At 47.5% G+C, this 19,226-nt stretch overlaps 1 protein-coding gene across 7 annotated transcripts in view; it reads right to left on the reverse strand.

Moving 5' to 3' along the window:
• Positions 1 to 4,779: 4,779 nt before the first annotated feature.
• Positions 4,780 to 19,226, reverse strand: part of PRKCD (protein kinase C delta) — a 95,286-nt gene continuing 80,839 nt past the window's right edge. For all 7 annotated transcript variants that reach the window (XM_073549617.1, XM_073549616.1, XM_073549615.1 and 4 more), the window contains 5 exons: positions 17,755 to 17,817; positions 10,064 to 10,202; positions 9,794 to 9,982; positions 9,566 to 9,694; positions 4,780 to 5,365 (listed from right to left, as the gene is read on the reverse strand). In XM_073549617.1, the coding sequence (XP_073405718.1) occupies positions 5,207 to 5,365; positions 9,566 to 9,694; positions 9,794 to 9,982; positions 10,064 to 10,202; positions 17,755 to 17,817 (679 nt within the window). In that variant the 3' untranslated portion in view covers positions 4,780 to 5,206. The remainder of the gene's footprint in view (positions 5,366 to 9,565; positions 9,695 to 9,793; positions 9,983 to 10,063; positions 10,203 to 17,754; positions 17,818 to 19,226) is intronic.

The raw sequence follows: 19,226 nt of genomic DNA on the forward strand, positions 1-19,226 counted from the left end.
GTACATTAGGTCTGGATGAAAGGGTATTTAGCCTGAGTGGACTTTTGCCCTGTGAACCGCTCATGTGGCCGATCCCTATGTTTCTGGATGGCAGATAAATAACGTGCGCACCCGCTAGTTTTCTTAAATGAGCTAGGATGTGCTGGAGCGGGAATATTTTCCTCATCCAACCTCAGAATCCTGTTGACTGATTCTATAAGAGAATCAAGCGACTGTTGATGAGTTGGGGGATTCTGAGGGGCTGACTTTTCAGATTCGAATTCAGATCCGTGCTTGCTGTGAAGAGGGCGAGCAAGAGACAGGAGTCGCCGATGCTGAGGCGCTGACCGTCCCTTGGACGAGTATGGCCCCTGCTGGAGGACAGTTCCCGGCCGACGCCAGAGCCCTCCTCGGGAGGTAAGGATGCTTTCTGCCTGGGTCAGACTCCACCGACCGTGACAGGGACGCAGCCCACTCAGGGTTACTAAACGCAGGAGGCCCGTCAGCAGCGGCGGCGAGGGACATTGGACAGCAGGTCAGGGCGCAGTGCGGGTTGCAGTCCGTGCATAACGGATTAGTCTTTGCACTGGGTAAGGCAGACTTGCAAGTAGTACACACGGTAAGAAACGCAGTGTGCTTTTTAACAGCCCGTTTAGCCTCCTTAGATTGAGGCATAGCGCTCCTGAAAGGGTTAACGGCAGTGTCTGCAGCTGCAGGGAATGTGCCGTGAAGGGGTTAAGCTTTAATCTGAGGGCAAATGCAACGTACCCGGTCCTGTGCTGGGCACCCCCCGGGAGGAAAAAAATGGTGGCCTTGTGGTGTCACCCGGTATCCGGCTGTCCAGAGCAGGCATAGCGCTCATGAAAGGGTTAACAGCAGCTGAAGACATGGCCCCCGAGAATAGAATTGCTCGTCTCGTAAGTAATGAGAGGCGGCGATGTTAGCGCGGGGGTCGCTAATTAATTTAATTAATTAATCCTAGTAGGCCGGAAAAGCCGGGGACTAAATTTTTGGCCTACCCTCGGCAGGCGCCAGAGAGAGGGCGGCGCCATTCAGATTGCAGCCTAGCAGGCCGGAAAAGCCGGGGACTAAATTTTTGACCTTCCCGAGAGCGGGGGGGGGGTGCGATGGAGCACTTCTCCCAGGGGGCAGGACCCGACCCTATACCTCCACTCCTGTGCTCAGGCAGGTCGTCGCTGTCCAGGGTCTTCTTGTATCATCCTCCGGGCGATGTGCCAGAGCTGGAGGAGGTCTTTAAAGGGTATGCTCAATCGATCCACCCTGTGGTAGGGGGATGGAGAGCTCTGGGGCTGATTCAGGGCATCCGAAAAAGCACTGCTCAAGTCCTTCTCCATGCACTCCTATGCTGCGTCCTGTTGCGCTTGCCCTCGTATCCGTGGAGTACCAACCATAAGGGAACCATCGTCCGAGGAATCAGCCCCATTCGTCGCAGGAAAGTGTACGGGGAGGTATACTCTGCGTGCTTGCCTGTTGTTGGTTCGGGAGAGAGCAGGCTGTAGAAAGGAACCGTCGCCCCCTTCACTCCGTTAATTAAAAAATTAAAATTTACAGAAAATTCAAAAATAAAATAAAAACGGTGGGGTCTGAAACCAGACCCAAGTGCCTCCTACAGACACTAAGCATGAACTGGAGATATCTCATCCAGCTGCGGGGTGTATACCGCACGGGAGGAGTTAACTTTTTTTCTGATTTGCTTAGTGTCCTCCTAGTGGCAGCAGCATAACACCCACTGTCTCGGTGTCCCCCAATGAGGTGTAGGAGAAATGTGTATGTATTTTTAGGGGAATTTTTTTTAATTTTTTTTTTTTTAACCTTGTCCCTTTATGGGACTTTCACTTATTCACTTTGATTTGCAGGTATAATACATTGCAGTGCTCCAGCATTGCAATGTATTATACCCTATGCTGAAAGCTGCTGACACCAGGCTGTGAGCATGGTCTCAGAGGCTTTCCGTAGCTGGATGACCTGAGGGTTGTCATGACAACCCCGGGTCATGGCACAGACTGGGCCCTGCAATTAGATTGCAGGGACGCCGATCCTCTGCCTCCCCCTGAACGCTACAATCGCGCCCGATCACAGCAGTCAGGGGATTAACAGCCAGGGGCGGCGCGGATGCCGCTCCTGTTAGTGCAGGAAGCTCAGCCACTGCAGCGCTGAGCTCCTGCAAAATCATGCTGTGATTGGTCAGATTGACTGACCGATCGCAGCGTTCTGGGTGCGGGGCCCAACGGCATGGGTCCCGGCACCTCTTGCCGTGCCTGTCAGATGTCTATGACAGTTGTCAGCACGGAACTGTCACTGGGTGTTTACACGCAGTGACAGATTAAATGCATGACGGGTATAGCCCATCATGGTGCGGGAACTTACATCCTGCCATGACGGGCTATGCCCGTCAATGGACATTAAGGGGTTAATCATTTCAATTATCTTCTCACTAGCTCAGGAGAAAGTGTTATCCAGGACAAGGCAGCTGATATTCTGCTATGCTAATTGAATTATAAGAGCAGACTGGTTGCTCAAACCTGGCCATGAGATGTCTTGGCCGAACAACACTTCAGCTGACAACAATCTCAGCCGACTCTCTCATACACAGGAGCGCTCAGTCCAACGAGTGTTCTCTATGAGAGAGCCGCCGAATGACAAGTCTGATTAATATCTCAACGATATCATCAGGTTCATGGGGACCTGCAAAGGTCCCCATGAATTCAAACACTTTGCGATTTGATTTATGAGGAACACGAAATGTAAAAATGAAATGCCTGGTGCCATTTCATACACTGCTAAAGTATCAGAGTGGATGAATGACCTTTTGAGCAGCTGCGTGGGCTTCACCAAAAAAGTCCTGCGCCTATGACATCACATGATGTTGCGTGGCCTATTGGATTTTAATCAGACCTTGTATAAAAGACTATAGGCAGGGGAAGTCAGCTGCCATTTTAGGACAATTTTGAGCTAGTGTTGACAAGTTGGAGCTCGGCAGTCTGGGGACAGGGAGACTCTCATACATTTCCAAATACTGTAGTCAGTATTTGTAATCAAATGACACATGTCCTCCTCACACCACGACAAACGCTCAGAATGTCCTTTCAGCTAGTTACATTAAATGAGATTGGCTTTGATCAAATTCGCTGCAAATCAAATTTTTAGGACAGATTAGCCCAACCTCATAAATTCTAATTTTAAATGATCCGATCATCTCTATTTGGGACATCTGGAAGAACGATTGAAGAAACAGTGAGAGCTACCATGTGTCAGTCCTGTGCGATTCCAACAGTAAAGCCTCCTGAGACCACTCGTGTGGGCACTTCTCATCCATGGAGTTGGCTCACTCATAATTATGTCAAAAGAACCCTGCCTTGGATAAAGAATGGGATCTAAACATTCTTCAAGAGCAACTTCTCCCACAGTCCAGAAGGAATTTGGTAACTAACAATGCTTTTTCCAGCATGATGGAGATCATGACACAAGGCAGAAGGGAGCACTAAGTGGCTCGGTGAACAAAACATTAAAATCTTGGGAAACGTCTCAACTCTCAATGCCATTGATAACCTCCGCTCAATCGTCAAAAACCAGGTGTAAAAACTAAACCAAAGAAATTGTGACAACCCATTCTTGTCTAATCAGTGCTTGGAGTTTGTCATCGGTCAGGATTTGGCCCAGAAGCCGAAATCCAGCTGCCAGGGCGAAAAGTCTGGAAACATAAGGGTCAACCTTGGAAATATTGAGTCGAGACATACATGTACTTGTCAATAAAAGTTTAAAAAGGATGAAATGCTGATAATTGTACCACAGTGACCAAAGAAACATCTGCGTAAAAGATCTAAAAACAATGAAGCAACAAGCTGTGCAAACCAAAATTTGTATCAGTCTCAAAACTTTTGGCCACGACTGTACAATGTGCAGCTATCACACAATTATAGTACTAGTATCATTAGATGGTGCAAAGCAGAACCCGACTGTGGTTCCACTAGGAGCACTGCACAAAAATGTTGAGCAAAATCTAGACTAAAAAGGCCTTAAAGGGAGTTCGTCAACCCCAAAATGCATTTTAAATGGCCAATACAGGGTTGTAGGGGACTTGGTCCCTATAACAACCATATGAGCACTGAACCTGTTACTGGTACAGTGCCCGAGAAGATAATATGTAAAATGAGGTGTCTTCCATGCACCCTTGTGGTGGACTAAAGTTGGGCACACCGTTACGCCTTCTTAGTTGCATAGTGGGGCCCGTCTCCTGCTTTTGATTGACAGTGCTCACTTCTCAGAGCGAACAATGTCTGAATACTGGCTGCGTGTGTGCATTTTCACGAGTTCGCCTCCCTTCCTCCGATGCCGCTCGCTGCACTTCCGGGTGTATTGGTGTAGCGGGCAGCGTTAGAAGACTGGGAGGAAAATGCACTTGACCAAGGCGTATGTATCCAGCTGTGCACACTGCCAGCATTCAGACCGTGATCACTCTGGAAAGCTAGGACTGTCAATCAGAAGTGGAGGAAGAGCACAATATGCAAATGAGAAGGCAAACCGGTGCACCAAACTAGGCCACGCCAAGGGTGCACCAAAGGCTCCTCATTTACATGCTGTATGATTTAAATGTTATTTTCCAAGGTACTATAGCAGGTACAGTGCTAGTAGTATGGTGTTATAAGGGCCAAGTTTCCTACAACACTGCATGAGCCATTTAAAATGCATTTTGGGGGTGACGGACATTATACATCACCTGTTGATGACAAAGCTGTGACTTGATAACAAGATGATGTAAAACATGACCACTTACACTGGTAAGGCGGATAACCATTTATTTTTTATGAACAAAGCTGGAGTGGACTGTAAAAAATATTTTAATCCAAGTCACTTATTGCCCTAACCCTTCTGCCCATCTACACTACGTTTACCCCCCCCCCCCCCGTAGCAGTATATACAGCAAGATTCATATATATATCCAATATTTATATTTTTTGAACATACAAACTACATTCAAGTACAGTCCCCAGAAGGCATGAACGGACATATTTACGCTTCTAATAAACCATATTTGGAGCTGGAGTGATCTGTGTATTAGGAAAAATAATATTATAAAGGAGCTCGGCGATGGTCGGTCTATTCTACAGACCGGTATTCACACTGATGCGACTCTGGATGTTGTTCCCTTTAGTGTAAAACCTATAACTACAGTTCAGAGGTAAAAAAAAGGAATGAAGAGCTATGGTCATTTGTCCAGCATTCGGTCCATCTTGGGGTTGATGAATGAGAATCCGTGAAATGCCGCTTGATCCATTGAATCAATGAGATTTTTATCACTGAAGGACAGTCGTGGTTTCTCACTAAGGAACTCCCGGTCAAAGTTGCTGTGATCATTGGGAGATTTCTATACAAAGATAAAAGAAAAAAAAAAGTTTCAATTATAAAGGAAAGTTTCACCGAAAAAAAGGCAATTCATAATTTACATTTTAAGGCTTAATTCAGACAGGTGTATTTTTGGTCTATATGTGCTGTCCGTGTGCGCGGTAGTCTATGCACGGAACAAGGTGAGCCTATGTTTTATTGCACAAAAGCGCAAGTCTGGTGAAAAAAAAAAAAATTGCACCATCTACCTGCTCTATGAAGCTGCACCTGACACGGACTGTACTAGTAAGTCTAAGGGCGTAACTAGAAGAGACAGCGCCCAGAGAAAACTTTTGGATGTTCTTTCACCATGTAATGTAACTTCCTGAGGCCGAATACTACTGTGAAGAGCAGTCGAGACAAATACCATATTTTTTTGAACTACAAAACTCACCTTACTAATACACACACCCCGGGTATAGATAATCAGAAAATAGGGGAAAAATCAATATTTACTACGGATGAAAATTACCTGGTGGTGGAAGGAGGTGGCGTGGTTAATACCACTAATGTTTGTTCTCTAAGGTAGGATAGGGAGGTCATAGCTTACAGTAAGCTTCTTTTAGTGTTTCTATATAGTATGAGCATTTAACGTACACTGCTCTGCAGTATTCACACTATTTACATAAACAGCTCAGTAGTGCACACAAACACAACACTACTGTGTATACAATAGATACACACACAGGTCTGCTGCATACACACACAGCTCTGCTACATACATACACAGTAGATACACACATCTCTGCTTCATACACACACAGCGCTGCTACATATATACACACATCTCTGCTGCTTACATAAACAGAATGCTCTTCTGCATGAATATAAACAGTTGTGGTAGAAAGGATTTGCACCCTTGAAATTGTTCCAGAAAATGAAGTATTTTTCCCAGAAAATTATTGCAATCACTCATGTTTTGTTATACACATGTTTATTTCCTTTGTGTGCATTGAAACAACACAAAAAAAAGAGAATAAAAATGCAGATTGGATATCATTTCACACAAAACCCCAAAAATGGGTTGGACAAAACTGATGGCACCCTCAACTTTGGAATACATAACTGCAATCAATCGCATCCTATAACCATCCACAAGCTTATTACAACCCTCAAATGGAATTTTGGACCACAGTTCCTTTGCAAACTGCTCCAGGTCTCTCATATGTGAAGGCGCCTTCTCCCAACAGCAATTTTAAGATCTCGCCACAGGTGTTCAATGGGATTTAGATCTGGACGCATTGGTGACACTTCAGAACTCTCCGGTGCTTTGTTTCCATCCATTTCTGGGGGCTTCTTCAAGTATGTTTTGGGTCATTGTCCTGCTGGAAAAACAATGACTTAGGGTGCAAACCCAGCTTTCTGACACTGGGCACTACAATGCACCCCAATATCCTTTTGTAATCTTCAGATTTCATGATGTCTTGCACACAGTTAAGGCACCCAGTGCCAGAGGAAGAAAAACAACCCCAAGACATAGTTGACTGTAGGCACTGTGTAATTTTCTTTGTAGGCCTCATTCCATTTTCGGTAAACAGTACAATGATGTAATTTACCAAAAAGCTGTAACATGGTCTCATCTGTCCAGAAGACACTTTCCCAGAAGGATTTTACCTTACTCATGAACATTTTGGCAAACTGCTGTCTAGCTTTTTATGTTTTTGTGTCAGCAGTTGGGTCCTCCTGCATTTTATGCCATAGCATTTCATTCAAATGTTGATGGAGAGTTCGCACTGACGCTGATGCACCCTGAGCCTGCAGGAAACTTGAATTTCTTTGGAGCTTGATTGGGGCTGTTTATCCACCATCCGATCTATTCTGCGTTGCAACCTTTCATCAATTTTTCACTGCCGTCCACATCCAGGGAGATTAGCTAAAGTGCCATGGGTTGTAAACGTGATTATGTTGCATACCGTGGGCAAAGGAGCATCAAGATTTCTGGAGATGGACTTGTAAACTTGAGATTGTTGATATTTTCAACAATTTTGGTTCTCAAGTCCTCAAACAGTTCTCTTCTCCTCTTTCTGTACTCCATGATTGGTGTGGCACACACAGACACACAATGCAAAGACTTCAACTTCTGCCCTTTTTATCTGGTTTCAGGTGTAATTTTCATATTGCCCATACCTGTTACTTGCCACAGGCAAGTTTGAACTAGCATCACATACAAGAAATAAAGTTGTTTCCCCACAATTTTGGAAAGATGCCAACAACTTTGTCCAGACCATTTTTTGGGATGTGTGTGAAATTCTGTCTAATTTTTTTTTTTTGTGTTGTTTGAATACACACAAAGAAAGCAAATATGTGTATAATAAAATATGTGTAATTGTAATAATTGTCTGGGAGAAAAAAATGAAATTGTTAAAGAAAATGAGTGTATAAATACACACACACACACACACTACTCACATGGATATTTGGGTGGCTTTCCTGTGAAATTTATGGAAAACATAAGAAGTTCATGCTATAGTGATTTTTTTTTATTATTAAAGTCGGGCATTTAAGTAGAAGCAGCAATGTGGATTTCCTCATCTCAAACAATTTATTGAATCAAAAACCAACAGCAGTGGTGGGTATATCCCCAAAAATGTCACCGTCTCAATAATGTGTGATGTGGCCTTGAGCATCAATTACAGCTGACCACGATGTCTCCTGCTCCTCACAAGTAAAGTTATGGTCTCCTGAGGTATGGCAGCCCACTCTTCTAGAAGTGTGGCCCTCAGGTCATTGAGGTTTTGGTGTACAGAGTTACAAGCCTCTACAAGGCGACTCAGCTGGTCCCATAGGTTTTCTATGGGATTCAGGTCTGGAGACAGTGCAGGCCACTCCATTTGAGGTTCCCCTGTCTCCAGCAGCCGTTCCCTAATGATATGACCTTGATGACCTGGAGCATTGTCATCCATTAAGATGGAATTAGGCCTGTCTTTGTGCAGATTCTCAATGACTGGATTAATGATGTTGTTAAAGTAATAGGGGTTTGTGACAAAGTGTATGGCCGTCCTGTATTGACTAGACACCTGCCCACACTGTAACACCACCACCAAAGACTCATCTAGTGACAACAGTGGCTAAGCCATAGCACTCTCTTTGACGTCTCCAACTTCGTTGGCGGCCATCAATTCTGCTCAGCGTGAACAGACTTTCATCAGTGAAGAGCACTGAGGCCTACTGGTCCCTCGCCCAGCGTAGATCCTCTCTGGCCCATGCAAGATTACGCCTGTGCCTGGTAGTGGGGTCAGGTACCCTTGCAGGTCATCTAGCATGCAGACCCCATTGATGTAAACAGTTTTGAATGGTCTGATGTGACACTTGGGAGCCTCTGGCCTCCCTTACATGTGCCTAGAGTTGTGTGGGATTCATCATCCGGTTCCAAAGGGCATTGTTCACAATGAAGAGGTCATCAGTGTGGCATATGGCCAAAGTATGTCCACTTCTCTGCCTTTCTGTAACTCTTCCAGTCTCTCTCTCTATCTCTGTTGCAACCTGCAAATGACTCTATGACATTCTAAGCCCAGTGGCCACTTCCGTCTCAGAATGTCCTACTTGAAGCCTCTTGTAGTTCACTTGTAGTTCGGTGCTGAATGTAAAGTTGTTCTCCAATTGTACATTTTCACTCCTGCAGCTGATCACATGCCTGAGACATGGTGGAGAGTCCTACAACTAGATTACACCTTTGCAAATTCTGTTCGCCTCTTCCAGTGCTCGGCTTTGGAGGTCGGAGAGAGAAGTGTGCAATAAAAAAAAAAACATGCAATAACTCAATGCACAGACAACCCTTCATTAACTACATACACAAACTGTGAGCGCCAGTCTTTGGCATAAAATGTGCCTTAAAATTATTTAAAGATTTGTAAGATTTGGAAAGACAGCTGTGCATGGTTTACAGGGAGAGAGTTATAAACAGAATTATTAATAAGAAAAAAATGGTGTAAATTCTGGAATAAATATATACCTGTTAATAGCATTAGGAATGTGTAGAAAATAACAATCTGAATACGGCACAAATCTGCCATTAATATCTGAAGGCAACAACCAGACCCCACTGGAGGGCAGAGTCTGATAGATGATAGGTGTCTATGGTGACATTAGTGGTGGAACATTTTTGCTACATCAGAACATATTATTTATATAAGACCCCCGACATATAAAGGTGTAGGGACCCTGAAAGAACTGAAGCACTTACCACTTTAGGCTTGAAAGGCGGTTCCACTTCTTTTTTTTCTAAAGCAGTCCAGTTGATGGTCTTGAAGAATGGATGTAGTTTGATGTTCCCGGTCACGCCAAGTCTTCTTGTGGGGTCTCTATCAAACAGCTTAGGCAGAAAAACAAGCCACAATGAGCAATTACATGGCTGGGGGCTAAACAGATGATGTCCCCCAATGTAGCTGGAAGTAATGAGAGACATCTTTACCTTTTCTAGGAGGTCTTTGGATTCTTTGGTGATCCAGCGTGGATAGTGTGGAGTGTCTACTCGAATTGACTCAAACAGCTCATCTTCATCATCGCCATGGAAGGGCGACTGTCCTATCAACATCTCGTACAGCAGGACGCCAAATGACCACCAGTCTACAGAAAACGTGTACTTGTGCCCCTGCAGAATCTGTAGGGTTACAACGCTGGAGGTGAGAGTGTTCATCATACTGTATACACTGAGTACAACAATCACCGTCAGCGATCTCACCTCTGGAGCGATGTAATCTGGGGTCCCGCAGAACGTGCTGGCTTTATTATCACCAAACACATTTTCTTTGCACATTCCAAAATCTGCAATCTTGATGTGACCATCCCTGTCCAGCATTACGTTGTCCAACTTCAGATCCCTATTTATTAAAAAAAATAAGCAAATAAATGTTGCAGGGATCCTAAAATGAATATTGATAATGGTAGGAAATGAGGCGGTTTTACACATTAGGAACCACTGCTGCAGCCAACCAACTGCTGTGTCACTTACACTCTGTTCACATTACATTTCATATACGGGAAAGAAAAAGAAAACATCCATAGGGGTTTAATCACCCATGAGATGCCAAAAGTGTCCCCCTTGCCATCTGCTGGGCCAATACATCACTTTTTAGAAAAGTGTAGCTGACTGTACAAATACATCTTGCAAAAAACACTAAATCCTGCATACCATGCATTATACTTTTATTTTTACCCATTATGGAAACCCTTTTGTAATATCGGAGGTATACATTGGGAAACCTGCCTGATATAAGGCTTTAGTGTAATGTGAACAAAGCCTTAGCGTTTAGACTTCAAAGATGCCTGCATCCCCCCAGCAATAATTACAGTCAAAACTGTTTTGTGACGTTATAACATATTAAAAAAAAAAAACTATATCAAGTAATTCATGCTGCCCTAAACACAGGCAGCATTAATCAGACGACTTGTCCAAGGTAAGTCTTTGATGGCTTTTGCCTGCCCTGCTCCCCATAACTGACAGGTGTCTCCTTATTAACACAAGCCTATCAAATATAGGGATCGCAGCAGGGTGATGACGTTGGTATCCGGCCCCTTGGACTAGTCTATAAATTTGTATAGTCCCCGGATGACCTTTCAAAGCATACACGGCTGCTATAAGGCAGGCAGACACCAATTCATGGTGCCCCAGAATTAGTTAACAGCTTTCCTCTAAGATCTGCAATCCAATGTCTTATTCCAGAGAAATCCACATTTTTCTTATGTAAATGAGCTGTTAAGATCTATGGGCTGGACATAGATCTCGCTCTGAATCAGCCTCCAAAGATTATTAAAAATGAAAGGGGCCATTACCAGTGTCAGACATGTAACTACAACAGAACAGTACAACTGAACTTTGTCTCCTCACAAACACATTTGCCGCAGCTCTCACAGCTCTGCTGTATTACAACCCTGTCTGACTGTAAGATGGAAGCTGAGAGGATCCTGCAGATGTGTCAGGTATAACCACACACAGCTCTGCAGTGACATCAGGAGAGCAGAGAGCGGACATCATACATCACACTGGTAATTCCCCTTTCATGTAAATTGAGCTCTGGGGGAAGATTCTCGGAGATATATGTCTGACCCATAACCTGGAACAGCTCATTTACATATCAGAAAAACATGGATTTCTTAGGAATAAGACATTGGATTGCAGATATCAAGGTATTTTATTCAGCTCCCTATGACCTACATGCCCATATAGACGGCTTACGAGGGTTCAGTCTACTGACAAATTCACTTTAAGGCACATTCAGGCGTCTGTTTTTGATTTCTGCCTATGAGAAAAAAAGATGGATTTTTGGTTCTTACCGTAAAATCTCTTTCTTGGAGCCTTCATTGGGGGACACAGAATACCATGGGGTGTATGCTGCTGCTGCTAGGAGGCTGACACTATGCAAAAACAAGAAAATTAGCTCCTCCCCGGCAGTATACACCCACCGACAGGCACCAAGCACCTCAGTTGGTGAAAAAGCAGTAGGAGAAGCAACGAGAAAAACTCGAACATATGTACCAACCCAACAAAGGACTCTATGACCCAACACGGTACAACTTAAACAGGGAGGGTGCTGTGTCCCCCAATGAAGGCTCCAAGAAAGAGATTTTACGGTAAGAACCAAAAATCCATCTTTCTTTATCGCCTTATTGGGGGACACAGAATACCATGGGACATCCCAAAGCAGTCCCAAGGGTGGGAACAGCAAAAAGGAACGAAAGCAACCGAAAGGCTCAGGTCGGCCGGTGAGCCACCGCCGCCTGCAGAACCTTCCTACCAACCACAGCATCAGACGAAGCCTGGGTATGAACCCTGTAGAACCTCGTGAAGGTGTGCAAAGATGACCAGGTTGCAGCCTTGCAAATTTGCATGGCCGAGGCCTGGTGACGAGCAGCCCACGAAGCCGCCACAGCCCGGGTGGAATGAGCTCTTACTCCCGGAGGGGGCCACTTTTCCTGAAGACGATACGCTTCCAGAATGGTAGAACGAATCCAGCGAGCGATCGTGGATTTGGAAGCCGGAAGGCCCTTCTGGCGACCTTCAGAAATGATCAGCAAGGAATCGGACAGATGAAAGGAAGAGGTCCTGGCAAGATAGACACGCAGGGCTCTAACTACGTCCAGTTTGTGGAGAGACTTCTCAAGAGGATGAGATGGAGCCGGACAAAAAGAAGGAAGGACGATATCCTCATTGATATGGAAAGCGGAAACTACCTTTGGAAGAAAAGAAGGAACGGGCCTGAGGACGGCTTTGTCCTGATGGAGAATGGGGTAAGGAGAACGACATGACAAGGCCGCCAATTCAGAAACTCTTCTGATGGATGAAATGGCGATCAAAAAGGTGACCTTCCAAGAGAGAAGGGACAAAGGAATGTCTTGGAGAGGCTCGAACGGCGCCTTCTGGAGCGCGCTAAGGACGAGGTTGAGATCCCACGGGTCTATTGGCGAACGATGAGGAGGAGTCACGTGGGAAACCCCTTGTAGAAAGGTCTTGACCTGTGGTAGAGAAGCTAGCTCTCTTTGGAAGAGGATAGAGAGAGCGGAAACCTGGCCCTTGAGCGTACTGAGGGACAGACCCGCGTCTAACCCAGCCTGAAGAAACCCCAGGATAGACGGGATAGAAAAAGACATCGGGAAGACTCTTTTATCATCGCACCAACGGAAAAAAGCCTTCCAGTACCTATAATAAATGCGGGAAGAGGCTGGTTTCCTGGCTCTGATCATAGTTTGAATAACCTGACTGGACAAACCTGATTCCTTCAGAATTGCGGTCTCAATGGCCATGCCGTCAAATTCAGAGACTGAGAATTCTCGTGGTAAAGGGGGCCTTGCGAGAGAAGGTCTGGACGGTCCGGAAGCCTCCAGGGAACGTCCGCGAGCATGTTGACCAGTTCCGCGTACCAAGGCCGTCTTGGCCAATCTGGAGCGACTAGAATCACTGGTACGCCTTCCGATTTTATCTTTTTGACCACCCGAGGGATCAATGCCAGAGGCGGGAACAGATACGGAAGTTGAAACTGGGACCACGGAGTCACCAGTGCGTCGCATGCGACGGCTAGAGGGTCCCTGGACCTGGCTACGAACTGCGGCACCTTGTGGTTCATCCGAGATGCCATGAGATCGACATCCGGGGTGCCCCAACGGTCGCATATCTGAGAGAAAACCGCGGGGTGCAGGGACCATTCGCCGGACGCTAGGCCCTGGCGACTCAGAAAGTCGGCTGCCCAATTTTCCACCCCTGGAATATGGACGGCGGAGATTGTCGGAACGTAACGTTCTGCCCAGCGTAGTATCTTGGCCACTTCTGACATTACTTGTTTGCTGCGCGTGCCCCCCTGATGGTTTATGTACGCCACGGCCGTGGCGTTGTCCGACTGAATACGGACCGGCTTGCCGGAGAGGAGGGGCTGCCAGTGAAGAAGGGTCAGGAAAATTGCCCTGATCTCCAAAAGATTGATTGGAAGGAGAGACTCCTGTGGCTTCCAGCGGCCTTGGGCCGCTTTCTGATGGAACACGGCTCCCCATCCCAGAAGGCTCGCATCGGTGGTAATGATTCGCCACTGAGGCGGAAGGAAGGACCTCCCTTGGAGAACTGGCGCTGGCCGTAGCCACCAAGTGAGAGACTGCCTCACTCTGAGAGGAAGCCGAATAGGACAGTCCAAGGACCTCGTGGTCTTGTCCCAGGCTGAAAGCAGAAACAGCTGAAGGGGGCGAAGGTGAAACTGCGCAAAGGGCACTGCTTCCATGGAGGCCACCATCTTCCCCAGGACCTTCATGCAGAACCGAATGGGAATGGGAGCAGGCCTCTTGAGAGTTCTGATGCCCTTGGACAGAGTTGAAAATTTTTCCTTTGGAAGAAAAACACGGGCTAGCTCCGTGTCGATTTCCATACCCAGAAAGGTCAGACGCTGGGTGGGGATCAGAATGGACTTCTCCTTGTTGACCAGCCAACCTAGGCGGCTGAGAGTGTCCAGGGTTATCTGGAGGCTCCGGAGACAGTCCTGGCGAGACGAACCCTTGATCAAAAGATCGTCTAGATAAGGGATGATGAGGATCCCTCTGGAGCGAAGGATGGCCATGACGGTCGCCATCACCTTCGTGAAAACCCGGGGCGCTGAAGCTAGGCCGAAAGGGAGAGCTGTGAACTGAAAGTGGTCTCCCTGAAATGCAAATCGAAGATACTTCTGATGTTGCACACATATTGGAATGTGCAGATAGGCATCCCGAATGTCCACCGAGCAGAGAAATTCCCCGGGCTCCATGGAAGCAATCACCGACCGAAGAGACTCCATCCTGAAATGAAGAATCTTCACGTGGCGATTGAGCAATTTGAGGTCCAGAATAGGACGAAGAGAGCCGTCTTTCTTCGGGACTACAAAGAGATTGGAGTAGAACCCGGAAAAACGTTCGTCTGAGGGAACGGGAACAATGACTCCGGCGGAAAGAAGGGAGGAAATGGCCTGCAGAAAACCCGGAACCTGGGCCCGCTGACGCGGAGGCCAAGACCGGAAAAACCGTCTGTTCGGGAGTGAAGCAAATTCAATTTTGTAACCGGATGCGACGAGTTCTCTGACCCAAGCATCGTCTACAACGGACAGCCAAGCATCTGCGAAAAAGGAAAGTCTGCCGCCCACCCTGGAAGAAATTCCAGGTGGGGGTGACCCGTCACTTAGACGAAAATCTGCCGGAATTGGCTCCTGCAGATCTGGAATATTGTCCTCTAGATCTCCAGCGAGGAGCGGGTTTGTAGGAAGGTTTCCTCTGATCCCGCTCCCTGGTGGCAGGCGGCCGATCCTGTTGAGTGGCTCTCTCCGTGGCAGAGAAGGGACGAAAGGGCCTGAATGGTCGAAACCCCCTTTTGTTGAAGGGACGTTTTGGTCGAGACTGGGGAAGCGAAGTACTTTTACCTCCAGTGGCATCGGAAATTATCTGATCCAGCTTTGCTCCAAAGAGCCTAGAGCCATGGAATGGCAGATTGGTAAGCGACTTTTTTGAAGTAGTGTCCGCATTCCATGACTTTAGCCAAAGGACTCGGCGTACAGCTACTATGTTGCTGTTAGCTCTTGCTACGCAGCCGGCCGCGTCCAAGGAGGCGGCCAAAAGGTATTTACCCGCCTGGTTAATCTGATCTGCAAGATCTGCCAATTCGTCTCGAGGAGCTGAAGCTAAGATGCCTCTGCGAAGAATTTTTGCCCAAGCGGAAATGACCTTCGCCACCCAGGCGGATGCGAAAATAGGGCAGAGAGAGGCGCCAGATGCCTCAAAGATAGACCTAGCCAAAGATTCAATCTGCCTGTCAGTAGGATCTTTGAGCGATGCCCCGTCTGGCAGAGAGAGCACCGTTTTAGAGGCTATCTGGGATACTGGAGGATCTACCTCTGGAGCCTTGGACCACTTTGAGAGCAGATCTGCGTCAAAGGGGTACAGAACGTCCAAATACTTGCGGCCTGAGAAACGTTGCTCAGGGCGCTCCCAGTGTTTGGATAAGGTAGTATCGAAATCGTTGTGATTGGGAAAGGTTCGGGACGGAGGTCTGGCTCGTCTAAGGAGAACCGAGCTTTCCTAAGTTGGAGCCTCATCCTGTTTAAGTTTTAGTGTTTGGAAGATAGCTGCAATAAGACTATCGACCATGTCCCGCGTTTTAGAAACGCTGTTCCCCTCTGAGCTAGCTTCCGAATGAGAATCATCGCCTGACTGAAGGCTGTCATCCGAGGAAGGAGACGGAGGCCTGGGAGCGGAAGGGCCCTGCGAGCTCGAAGACAAAGTAGACAGAGCCCGCTTCCTAGAAGTCCTTTCCTGTCTGTCTCTCTGAAGGTCGCGGTCAGGTGCGGATGACTCACCCCGAGAGGTGGTCGGTGCAGAGGTGGCTGAGGATAGCTGAGGTAATCGTTCTAAGACCTGGACCAGCGACTGTGATACTTTTGTCAAGTCAGAAACAGACTGTGACATTGTAACGGCCCACTCCGGGGGGAGAGAGGAGGGAAGAGCGCCCTCCGCCCGGGACTCTGTGCGTTCCTGAGATGCTGACATAATGGAAGGACTGCAGGGGGGGCAGAATGGGGACGACTGACCCGACGCCCACTTCTTTTTACAGCGCGCACAGGCGTAATAGTTAGCGGTGGGCCTGAAGCAGAGATCCCCTGAAGGGTTGGGCATAAGTGAACTGCACTGAATGGCCGCAGAAATTAGGGAATGACTGCCGAGGAGAGCTAATCCCTGTCCCAGAGCCGAGCCTACCGAGATTCTGTGCGAGCAGCAGAAGAAACGCCGAAGTGTCCCCCAAGCAGCGCAGGAAGGTAGTGAAAACCCAGGAAATCCTTGTGCTGGAATAAGGGGGCGGAGCTTAGCGGCTGCGCCGTGATTGGGTAACGGCGACGGAGAGGGCATGGCAGAAAGGGGAGGCTGGCATCTCAAAGAGAAAGAAGCCCTGTGATGGGCTAGAAAAGGCGCGCTGAAAAGAGCGCGCTCAGGAAGGGAGGAGGGAGCAGAGAAATTCCCCTCGCTGAGGGGAAAGTGAAAGTAAAAGTGACGGCGCCGCAGCCCCATGCCTACCCCGACATACCGCGCTCAGGAAGCAATATGACAGCGGTCCCCTGCTTGCGACGCTGCTGCGGTGAGTGAAGGAATCCCCAGAGTCTCCCTGACTAGAAAAGGGGGAGGGAAGGGACGCAAACAGCTGTGTGAGCGCGCGGCAGGCAGAAAGGGCGGGAGATTCAAAAACTGTGGACATGTAATCCCAAGGTCCAACTTCTCCCATGCATTGAAGACTATGCGGGGCCGGAGGGAACGTACAGGCACTTACCTGACGTCCCTGAAGAGGATGACCACAGGGGCCCACGGGGAAATGGCAGGCCGCTGGGGGGAAGGGAGTCCTCTGTACCCGCATCCTGCAGAAGACGGCTTGAACCACCTGCGATCGCCGTCTTCCTCTCAGCCCTGTCCCGAGAGAGGGGTGAGGAGGGGGATTCGGCAAGGACCAGCCACCTGTCCACAACCCTTATCACCGGAAGGTGATAGGGAAAAGTCCTGCCTGCGGTACTGAGAGTTGCGATGTGGGTGACACCACACTGCTCGCTCAGCCGCATGATATAGGAAATCAGGGTGATAAGTATACCCTGTTTCCCAACGGAAAAAAAAAACCTAAAAGACAAAAGAAGAAAGGATTAAAAAGTTCAAACTAAACCCTGAAAGGAAAAATTGGATTAATAACTGCGGATCTGGGGAGATCCCGGTCCGCCTCCTACAGACACTAAGCACAAACTGAGGTACTTGGTGCCTGTCGGTGGGTGTATACTGCCGGGGAGGAGCTTATTTTCTTGTTTTTGCATAGTGTCAGCCTCCTAGCAGCAGCAGCATACACCCCATGGTATTCTGCGTCCCCCAATAAGGCGATAAAGAAAAATTGGTCGCCCATACCTATAAATAATGCCCTTGGAGTGAAGGAACTGTAATCCACATATTATTTCGGCTCCATAGAACCTGCAGGAATAAGAAGTGGCATGGTATTAGACATTTATTCATCTACTTAGCCACAGACATAGATTATCTAATTTATTTTATATATTTAAGCACTGTGAAATAAAATGTCTCACGACAGCCACCCAGCGATGGACTTCATGAAACTGTAGAGGGTGAATGCACCAATTTAATACGGAGGTCAACGTGGCAGCAGGTCTACTCGTTCTCTAATGATACAATCACTGGTTTATCAACAGCAAAGTATCAAAACTACAGCAAGTATCCCAGTAAGTGACACATGGGTGTAATAAGGGTCTCTGCCCCTACATCATGCGAGTCTCAAATTAGGTGACAGATGAAGCAAGGATCTTCACACATTTATATCATGCAGTGTCAGTTTCCAGGGGAATTAATAGGAGCATAAAAGCCCCCCATACCGTGGAATGAGCTGAACCCACGGTTGGAGGGATCCGGCAGTCGAATTTACAATGGCTAATCCTTTTATTTATTGGTGAGAAAAGCCATTACCAGATAAGTCTGGGGGCCTGTCTCTAATAAGAACACAGGCGCACTTTTCTCAAGCCATACCGCACTATTAATGGGGGAATCGGAAGAGATAGCTGTCTTATGTATAGGGGGAGGTTTAAGGGGTTATCCACTAAAATAAAGTTATAGGTGATAAGTTACCGACCACTGGGACTCACACCGATCAGCAGAACAGGGAGTTTTTATTCCTAAGGGGACACTTTTATCCTTGCTACAGAATGGGGCAGCAAATCAAATGCCCAACCGCTGCTCCATTCATTCTCTATGGGGCGGCCGGAATAAGACTAGAGGCAGTGATTAGCAGCCCCACTGGGGAAGAATGGAGCGTCTAACCTGCCGCACCACTTTATAATGGGGATAAAAGAGTCCTATCTTACGCTGGAGTCACACATAGCGACTCACCAGCGATCCCGACCACGATATCAACGTGTCAGGATCGCTGGGAAGCTGTCACACAGACAGCTTCACCAGCGATCAGCACAGCGATGCCGAGCGGGCGTCGTCGCTGTGTTCGTTAGTTACCAGCGCGCTGATGCAGGGAGCTGGTAACTAACGTACACATCGGGTATCCAAGGGACGTGCATCCCTTGAGTACCCGATGTGTACGTTAGTTACCAGCAGATCGCTGGTCTCCCGCCTGTCACACGCAGCGATGCATGCTGGCCAGCGGGAGACCAGCGACAAAAGAAATGTCCAGCGGTTTCCTACAGCGATACCGGCAGGGGGGCGGTCGCTGATCGCTGTCACACACAGCGATCTCGCTGGTGAGATCGCTGTTGTGTCACAAAACTTGTGACTCAGCAGCGATCTCGCTAGCGACATCGCTATGTGTGACGGGGCCCTTAGATTAAAAGCAAAATCCCCATTCTGATGATCATTGTGAG

The sequence above is a fragment of the Dendrobates tinctorius genome, unplaced genomic scaffold (assembly GCF_039654945.1).
Source record: "Dendrobates tinctorius isolate UK_male_01 unplaced genomic scaffold, ASM3965494v1 ptg000159l, whole genome shotgun sequence".
Taxonomy (NCBI): domain Eukaryota; kingdom Metazoa; phylum Chordata; class Amphibia; order Anura; family Dendrobatidae; genus Dendrobates; species Dendrobates tinctorius.